The sequence below is a fragment of the Molossus molossus genome, unplaced genomic scaffold (assembly GCF_014108415.1).
Source record: "Molossus molossus isolate mMolMol1 unplaced genomic scaffold, mMolMol1.p scaffold_m16_p_3, whole genome shotgun sequence".
NCBI lineage: Eukaryota > Metazoa > Chordata > Mammalia > Chiroptera > Molossidae > Molossus > Molossus molossus.
The window spans coordinates 43,859,063-43,869,304 of NW_023425366.1; the positions used below are offsets into that span (position 1 = coordinate 43,859,063).

Here is a 10,242-nt window from a genome sequence, read left to right on the forward strand (position 1 = left end):
AACAAAACAGGATTATATAAATTATCTTGAAAATACATTAACAACACAGAGTACCACGATTTATGCTAAAAATAATTTTTAAAAAAGGGGGGGGGGCACTAATCTGCCCTAATCTGGGAATTTACTGGGAAGAATAGAATGTGAAAAATGTCTATGGCCTATATCATATACTATGCTATTTCAAGTAGAACAAATTTTCACTAAAATACTAGTGTACCAGAAGTGATTGTATCTCACCAACTCAAAAAATGTACATATATTTCAAAAACAGTATTGCTTAAATTAACATATATTTTTACTCAAACTCCATAATTGTATGTCATCTTCACTTCTATATTCTCTATCTTAGGAAATAATTCCACTAACCACCCACTGGCCCAAACCAAGAACCTGAAACTATCCATAACTCCCCCTTTTCACAACAATTAATCTCCAAGTCCTTTTGGTCCTACCTCCTTAATATCTCCTGAATACATTCTTCTATTTGCAATGACAGGATTTAGCCCTTCAGGACTTCTTACCAGGACTACTACTGCAGCCTCTGAAATACTCTTTGTACCTGTAGTCTCACTCTTCTGCATTCCAGTTTCTTCAACACCACCAGAGTAATTTTCCCACACTATTGATCTCATCATGTCACTTCATATTTATAGTCCTTTAGTGGCTCCCTGGCCAGTTTGGTTCAGCGGTTAGAGCATCAGACTGCGATCCAGAGACCCGGGATCGTTTCCCGCTAAGGGCGCGTACCTCGGTTGCAGTTTGTCCCTGGCCCTGGTTGGGTTGTGCGGGTGGCAGCCACTTGATGTGTACCTTTCACGTTGATGTTTCTCTCTCTCTCTTCCTCTCTCCCCCTCCCACTCTATCTGAAAAATGGGAAAATGTCCTCGGGTGAGGATAAAAAAAAAAAAATCAGTCATGTTCTTGCCCCTAATTTCCTCTCGTTTCATTCCACAAGTCCTTCTTCTCCTAATTTATATAAGTCATAATATTTTACAAGGAGTTCTCTGTACTTCCCAAATTTATAGATTTCGTTCCTTGTACTTTGTATACGTCTCCCACTTTCACAAGCTAGCTCCTATTTATCCTTTAGAAATGCATTCAGTCACTACCTCTTTTAGGACTTCATCCTCGACTCCTCCAAAACCTAAACTTCTACCATAATACTTTTAATATAATGGTTACTGCCTCCATTAGATGATAATCTCCTTGAGGGTAGGGACTGCTGTAATTTTTTTCTTTTGTTATAGTTCATCCCAGAAAAACCCCATTGAATAAAGGGATATAGATCTAAAACTATATAAATATTTATTACACCATATGATTCAGGAATCAGCAGAATTATTTCTTTCTTAAGTCTATTATTGAAATGGAATTAAACCTCACAGTAATTAATTGATATATCACTTTAACCTCTTGATACTTACTTCTTCCATATCTTTCCACATTTCTTCACATTTTTTAATGAGTTCTTCTTTAGCCCTTGTAACATCTTCTACATCTGTAGTACAGTCTGGATCTAGGTCTTGGTTATTCTCTGACATGTGCCTTATAATTTTCTCAGCCTTATAAGAAAAACTACAGAAAAAAAATATTTATTCATTTCACAATACTTGTTGAACACCTATTACCTGCCAGATACTCACCTAGGAGCTGAAGATGTAACAGTGAACAAAATAGGTAAAAATCCCTCCTACAATAGTGCCTACATTCTAGTTAAGGAAAACAAAAATAAGCCAAAAAAACTTAAAAATGCATACTGTAGTATATAAAATGAGTTATAAGTGTTATGAAGAAAATCAAAGCAGGGAAGAAACATAGCCAGTGCTGGGGAAGAGGCAATGTAATTTTATATAAAGAGGTCATATAAAGTCCCTGAGAAGTTGAGAACTGAGCAAAAACATAAAGGAAATAAGGAAGTGAGACATCGTGATATTTAGAGGAAGAGGCTCCAGGTGAGGGATCTGCCAATGCAAAGGCCTACGGGCAGGAATATGACTGCTCTATTCCTGGAGCAGTAAAACAGCCAGTGTGATATAGCAGAAGATGTAAGATAGAGAACACAAGATGAGGTCAGAGAGATAACAGAGATGAAATCATGTGGGCTTTAGGCCATTTTAAGGACTTAGATTGAGATAACAAGTGATTAAAGTGTTCTGAACAGAGGAATGACATGACTTAAATTACATTTTAAAAGTACAACTCTGGTTAACTACAGTCAAGTAAGGAGAGAAACAGGAAAGCCACAAAGAAAGCTATTGCAATAATCCAAGTAAGATGTGTACCAGGATGATACTTAGGCAGTACCAAATGTCCAATTCTGAATATATTTTCAAGAGAAAGCCAATAGGGTTTCCTAATAGTCTGCATATAATGTCAAAGAAAGAGAGAAGTCAATTAATACTAAAAATGTTTGGACTCATGCAATTGGAAAAATGGAGTTGCCAGTTTGAGATGGGGATGATGGTGGAAGAAATATTATTAGCAAGATGTGGGCTACTGCTGATTAAGAATTCAGTTTTTGCCCTGGCCGGTTTGGCTCAGTGGTTGGTGCATCAGCCTTTGGACCAATGAGTCACGGGTTCAATTCTGGACAAGGGCACGTACCTCGGTTGCGGTTCGTCCCTGGCCCTGGTTGCGGTTCGTCCCTGGCCCTGGTTGGGTCTTGCAGGAGGCAACCAGTCGATGTGTCCCTCTCACCTCGATGTTTCTCTCTCTTTCTCCCCCCTTCCCACTCTATCTGAAGATAAATAGAAAAAAAATGTCCTCAGGTGAGGATTGAAAAAGTTTTTTAAATTTAAAAAATAAAGAATTCAGTTTTGACCCCTGGCCAGTATGGCTCAGTTGGTTGGAGCATGGTCCCATACACCAAAAGATGGCGGGTTTAGTTGCTGATCAGGGCATATACCTGGGTTGCAGGTTCTATTCCCAGATGGGGCGTGTGTGGGAGGCAACTGATCTATGTTCCTCTCACATTGATGTTTCTCTCTCTTTCTCTTCCCCCTTCCTCTCTCTAAAATAAATTTAAATATAAGAGAAATTTAAAAGAATTCAGATTTGCAAATAAAAACAAATTTATAGATACAGACAACAGAATGGTGGTTACCAAATGGGAAGAGGGTAGGGAAGAGGGTGAATTGCATAAAGGGGGTCATATATGGTAACAGAAGGAAACCAGACTCTAGGTGGTGAGCATGCAATAGAGTATGCAGATATTGAATTATAACAATGTATATGTGACATTTATTTAATGTTACTATGAATAGAAATGAGATAGAAATGAGAAAAGTCTATACCTGGAGAGACTTAGGAGATAAGAAAGAACCATCTAACCAGTCTGAGAAGGAGTGCCCAGTAAGGTAAGAGAAAAATCAAGAATATGATATCCTGAAATCCAAGATAAGTGTTCAAAGAAGGAGTAATGAACTATCAAATACTAGAGATAGGTCAAGTAAAATAAAACCAGAGAACTGACAATTTATTTAGCAATATTGATAGGGCACTGTATTTTTCAAAAATTGTCACAGCATAATATTGCAGGTCGTCACTCCCCATCCAGAAGCAAAGCCTATTTATCCTCCCTTTGAACTTGAGTATGAATTTCTAACTGCCTTTATGAATAGGATACAATGGAAGTGATGCTACATGACTTCCAAGACTAAGTCATAAAATGCAAAATATCTTACATCTGTCTCTCTTTAGGAACACTCATCCTTGCAAACCAACCACCATGCTGTGATGAAGCCTAAACTAAATGAAGAGACTACATGGGGAAGGGCACATAGAAAGGAACTAAGGTTCCTGGCCAACAGCTAGCATCAACCAATCAACTACCAGATATGCATGTGCACAAGTTTTCTGACGACTGTGAGTCCTGTCTGAATGCTTGATGCACAGAATTGCAAAGCCCAATAAAAGGTTGTTTTGTACCTCTAAGTTTTGGGATGATTTGTCACAACAATTGCACTGAAGTAAATATGCAAAAACGAGGCCATTGTTCACCTTTATAAATGTACTTTTAGTAGAATGGTAGGAGTGCAAGCCCAATTGGAGTGGATACAAGAGAAAATAGAAGGGAACTGGACATATCCAGTATCTAAAATATTTTCAGTAGTTTTTTTCTTTAAAGAAAAAGAGAAATAAGGTACCAGTTGGAGGGAGATATGGGATCAAGAGATTTTTTTCTTTTTTTCAAGGTGGGAGAAAATATACCATCTTTATTTGATACAGTTAAAGAAGGAAATACTGGTGATGCAGAAGAGAAAGGAGAGAAGGAAGAGAAATGGGATCCAGTACACAAGTAGAGAGGTTGGTTTAAGATTGATTGATTGATTGATTGATTGATTCATTGATTCATTCATTTTAATAGAAAGGTAGGCAGAATATTAAGGGCACAGAAGCAGGTAAGTGAGTAGATGTGTTAGTAGGAGCTTGGTTAAACTTGGAAGTTCTATTTGGGTTACTTCTCTTTTCTCAGTAAAATGGTAACTAAGGTTATCAACTGTGAATGAGGATGGAGAAAAAAGCACTGGAGGTTTAAGAGCAGAAGGGAAGAAATAGTACATAAAATAGAACTATAAGAGATGAGATAAGGTGAAATAGGATTATGGAGTAGTATTAAAGTCCCAATTGAGATTAGTATTCATGAACTTAAAGTGAAACTAGAACATGGTTTTATGTTTTCCCCTACAGTGTACCAGCATAGATGCAGAACCAAAGTGAAAGAATGACAAATCTCTCAGCTGTGACTATAGGAGTAAATAACTAAGGTAAGATAGAGAATATAATCACTAGAGGAAGGGGGTCAAGAAAAACAAAACAAAACAGGTTATTGGATGAATCATCTAGATGGATATTCAGAGCACCAAGAATTATGACAGTAGTGTTGCAGAGTGTGACAGTGAGCTAGGAGCTAAAAATCTTCAAGGAATGGCCCTGGTTGGTTTGTTCAGTGGTTAGAGTATTGGCCCACAGACCGAGAGTCATGAGTTCGATTATGGTCAAGGTCAGGTACCTTGATTGCAGGTACCTAGCCCTGATCGGGGTCATGTGAGAAGCAACCAGTTGATGTGTCTCTCTCACAATGATGTTTCTTCCTCCTTCCCTCCCACTCTACCTGAAGATAAATTTTTAAAATGTCCTGGTGTGAGGATTTAAAAAAAAAAATCTTCAAGGAATGAAAAAGTATGATATAATCTTGCTAGACTGCTATAAGGAGGAGTGGTTGGTAATAAAGTCTGATGACATGAGATTCAAAGTTGAGCAATTTTAAGGAGGTGAACAAAGCAATAAAGAATGAGGATGTCGCTTCTTTCCTGAGGAAACACCAAATGGCAGATGAGGCCAGTGCTGCAGGAGGGCCCGGAGGCCCTGGGGGCCCTGGGGGCCCTGGGAGGCCGCGGAGGCTTCCGTGGAGGATTTGGCAGCAGCATCCCCCGGCCAGGATCGGGGCCAGGTCGTGGCCAGGGAGCTCGCGGAGGCAAGGCGGAGGACAAGGAGTGGATCCCCATCACCAAGTTGGGCCGCCTGGTCAAGGACATGAAGATCAAGTCCCTGGAGGAGATCTATCTTTTCTCCTTGCCAATCAAGGAATCTGAGATCATTGACTTTTCTTGGGGGCATCCCTCAAGGATGAGGTTTTGCAGATTACACCTGTGCAAAAGCAGACACATGCTGGCCAGAGGAACCGGTTCAAGGTATTTGTTGCCACTGGGGACTACAATGGACATGTTGCTCTGGGTGTTAAGTGCTCGAAGGAAGTAGCCACTGCCATCCGTGGGGCCATCATCCTAGCCAAGCTCTCTATCGTCCCTGTGCGGCGAGGCTACTGGGGAACAAGATTGGCAAGCCCCATACTGTCCCTTGCAAGGTGACTGGCTGCTGTGGCTCTGTACTGATGCGCCTCATCACCACCCCCAGGGGCACTGGCATAGTCTCAGCCCCTGTACCCAAGAAGTTGCTAATGATGGCTGGTATTGACGACTGCTACACCTCAGCCAGGGCTGCACTGCCACCCTGGGCAACTTTGCCAAGGCCACGTTTGATGCCATCTCTAAGACCTACAGTTATCTCACCCCCGATCTCTGGAAAGAGACTGTGTTCACCAAGTCTCCCTATCAGGAATTCACCAACCATCTTGTAAAGACCCACACCAGAGTTTCTGTGCAGAGGACCCAGGCTCCAACTGTGGCCACCACATAATTTTATACAAAAAAAAAGTGAATAGCCCTAGCCGGTTTGGCTCAGCGGTTGGAGCGTCGGCCTGCGGTCTGGAGAGACCCGGGTTCAGTTCCCAGTGGGGGCATGTACCTCAGTTGCGGTTTGTCCCCGGCCCTGGTTGGGTCATGTGGGTGGCAGCCACTCGATGTGTCCCTTTTGCGTCAATGTTTCTCGCTCTCTCCCTCACACTCTATCTGAACAAAATATCAAAAAATGTCCTCGGGTGAGAATAAAAAAAGAAAAAGAAAAAGTGAATAAAGCCTGTTAGTTAAAAAAGAAAAAGAATGAGGATGTCGCCCTGGCCACTTTGGCTCAGCGGTTAACAGCATCAGCCCGCAGATCAATGAGTCGTGGGTTCGAGTCTGGCCAAGGGCACATACCTTGGTTGTGGTTCATCCCCAGCCTTGGTCGGGTCATGTGGGAGGCAACCAGATGATGTGGCTCTATCACATCGATGTTCTCTCTGTCTTTTTCTCTCTCCCTTCTTCCCACTCTATCTAAATGGAAAAGTATCCTCAGGTGAGGAATAAAAATAAAAAGAATGAGGATGTTTACCCTATAACACCAAGTGCAAACCAGAACACCCCCCCCCCATATTTTTATTCATATGGAACTTGAGTTTTATATTGCTTAATCAACTTTTTACCAATAGAGAGGTTTTAAAGACTTAAGTAGATATATTATGTTCATAGATTAGAGGGCTCAATATTTTATACAGATGTTCATTCCCTCCAATTGGATCTACTAAATCTTTAACAAAATTCTGCAAGTTTTTGTTTGTTTTCATGGCACTTGTCAAGCTAATTCTAAACTTCATATAAAAGTCCAAAGGGTAAAAACAGCCAAGATTTTCATGAAGAATAAGATAGAAAGACTTGCCTTACCAGATAGTACACTTATTATGACACTATACTAATTATAATAGTGTGGAATTAGCACATAGATAGGCAAATTAAACAGTGGAACAAATGCAAAGCCCTTCTAGATGTACACATTTACAGAGCTATGATCTATGACAGAGGTGGCAATGCAAATTAAGGGGAAAGAACAATTCAAATAGGAGCATATTTTATATACTATACTGCCTTTTTCTTTATGTATATGTATTTTGGCCCATACAGACCCCTCTCATTCTTTTTAACAAACTACATAGTATTTTGGGGGGAAAAATAGGCCTAGATATATATCTCCATCTTTACATTACTCATCCAGCCCTCAAAAAATTGAAACAGAAATGAAAAAGGGAAAAAAATTGAGATTTTTTTTTTTTAAATCTTAGATTAGGAAAGGCCTTTCTAAAAACTAAGCAAAATATCTGTACAAAATTTTTTTTAAATTCTGCATAAATCTCTTGATTAAAAAGTTAAAATTTTAAACCCCAAAACCTAAGAAAAACATTTATAAAAGTTAGGATATTGCCCTGGTCAGTGTGGCTCAATTGGTTTAGCGTCATCCTGTGCACTGATTCCCAGTCAGAGCACATGCCCAGGTTTCGGGCTCGATCCCTCATTGGGGTGTGTGCGAGAGGCAGCCAATTGATATTTCTCTTTCACATTGATGTTTCTTTCTCTCTCTTTCTATCTCTCTTCCTCTCTCTCTAAAAATCAATAAAAATAGCCCTGGCTGGTTTGGCTCAGCAGTTGGAGCATTAGCCTGCGGACCAGAGAGTCCCGGGTTTGGTTCCTGCTAGGGGCACGTACCAAAAAAAATAAATAAAATTAAAAAAATAATAACAATTAAAAAAAAATAAAAATATATTTTAAAAAGTCAGGCCCTGGCCGGTTTGGCTGTGGTTAGAGCATCAGCCCAGTCAAGGGTACATACTTTGGTTGCGGTTTATCCCCAGCCCTGGTCAGGTCGTACAGGAGGCAACCAGTCGAGATGTGGCTCTATCACATCGATGTTTCTCTCTGTCTCTCTCCCCCACTTCCTCCCACTTTATCTGATCATAAGTAGAAAAATATCCTCGGGTGAGGATTAAAAAAAAGTCAGAATATCAATTACTTTTGGAAGGAGGGAGGGAGAGAAGGAGGTAGAAAGAGGGAGAGGGCTGTGTTTGGAATGGGCTAAATGAAGAGAATTTTGAAAGTTTTCTTTTTTTTTTTTTAAATATGTTTTTATTGATTTTAGAGAGAGTAAAGGAAAGGGAGAGATGGAAGCTTTGATAATAAGGGAAAGATCGATTGGCTGCCTCCTGCATGCCCCTTACTGGGGATCGAGCCTGCAACCAGGCATGTGCCCTGACTGGGAATCCTGGTGCATAGGTCAGTGTTCAAACCCTGAGCCACACCAGCTGGACTAAAGCTTTATTTCTTATCTGCATGGTGAGAAAGGTGTTCACCTTTTAAAAACTCATAAGCTTTACATTTATTTGTGTAGGATGTTTTATTTTTATTTTTTGTAGGATGTTTTATATCTGTTTTTTACTTTATAATATAAAGGTAAACAACAAACGAAAGAATACAATAAAAATGGGCAAAGGACACAAATGGGGAATTCAAAGAAAAAAGAAACACTGAGAAATTCCTTTTAAATAAAAAATAAAAGCATTTTTCTTTTTTAATCCTCACCCGAGGATATTTTTCCATTTTATCTTCAGATAGAGTGGGAGGAGGGAGGGAGAGAGAGAGAGAGAGAGAGAGAGAAACATATCCACCGTCCCCTCCTGAACAACCCCAACAAGGGCCAGGGACTGAACCACAACCAAGGTACATGCCCTTGAATGGAATCGAATCCGTGACTCTTTGGTCTGCGGGTTGACACTCTAACCATTGAGCTAACTGACCAGGGCGAAATAAAAGCATTCTTAACCTTACTCATAACTTATAAAAACAAGTTATTTTTCTTTCTTTTTTCTTTTTAAATCCTCACCCAAGGATATTTTCCCATTGATTTTTTTCAGATAGAATGGGAGGAACGGGGCGGGGGAGAGAGAGAGAGAGAGAGAGAGAGAGAGAAACATCAACATAAGAGAGACACATTGATTGGCTGCCTCCTGCACAACCCCAAGTGCAGCCGGGGATCGAACCCACAACTGAGGTACGTGTCCTTGACCAGGAATTGAACCCGATACTCTTCAGATAAACGAAACCAGCCAGGGCACAAGAGTTATTTATCATTTGAACTAGCAATAATGATATATCTGGTAAGAAACAATATTGGCAAGAATGTAGAACAAGAAGCATACACTGCTGATATACCAATTGCTTGAGAGGATAATAAATAATATCCAGCAAGATTTTAAATGAATTTTCTTTTGATCCAGGAAATTCTATTCCTAGGAATAATCCTATAGATGGCTATATTTGCATAAGTCTACATAGGTATGCTTACTGAGACATTATTTATTTTAAAAAATATATAAATATAACTCCACAATCAGATTGTCTAGGTTTAAAACCCGGCTTCTGCCTGGCTGGTGTGGCTCACTTGGTTGAACATCATCCCATGCACCAAGAGGTGGCTGGTTCAACTCTCCGGTCAGGGTTTTCAGGCTTGATCCTCAGAACAGGGTATGCAGGAGGCAGCCAATCGATGCTTCTCTCTTTCTCACTCCCTTACTTAAAAAATATCAATAAAAACATATTTAAAAAAATAAATAAAAATTAAACTTGGCTTGATACTTACAAGCTGTGTCACCTTGGACAAATCACTTAAATTGTCTGTGCCTTAGTCTCCTTATCTGTAAAATGAAGATAATAACATTACTTATCCCCTAGGGTTATTGTGACAATTAAATGAGTTAATATATGTAAAGTTCTGACAACTGCACCTAGTATATAAAGAGGTATATTAGTATTAGCTGTTAACATTACTATTACCGATCTGAATGTCAAGTAGTAGAAGACTGGTTAAATAACTTATGGCATATCCAAAATGTTTACACTGGACATCTTCCTTGCCATACCCAAAGGATATAGTTAAGTTCACAAAGCCATAAACAGTCATTAACAATCTTACAATATTTCTAAGAAAACAGTAAAAAATTATATAAATGTTTGTTTTAGATGTACCTTAACTTAGAAA

General features: G+C 39.6%; 1 protein-coding gene and 1 pseudogene across 3 annotated transcripts in view; one reads left to right on the forward strand and one right to left on the reverse strand.

The window, feature by feature from the left end:
* CENPK (centromere protein K) overlaps positions 1-9,892 on the reverse strand; it is a 75,989-nt gene extending 66,097 nt beyond the window's left edge. For all 3 annotated transcript variants that reach the window (XM_036279506.1, XM_036279503.1, XM_036279504.1), the window contains exons 1-2: positions 9,844-9,892; positions 1,425-1,575 (exon numbers count right to left, since the gene is read on the reverse strand). In XM_036279506.1, coding sequence (XP_036135399.1) covers positions 1,425-1,541 — 117 coding nt within the window. In that variant the 5' untranslated portion in view covers positions 1,542-1,575; positions 9,844-9,892. The remainder of the gene's footprint in view (positions 1-1,424; positions 1,576-9,843) is intronic.
* LOC118641883 lies at positions 5,328-6,198 on the forward strand (annotated as a pseudogene).
* Positions 9,893-10,242: the final 350 nt, after the last annotated feature.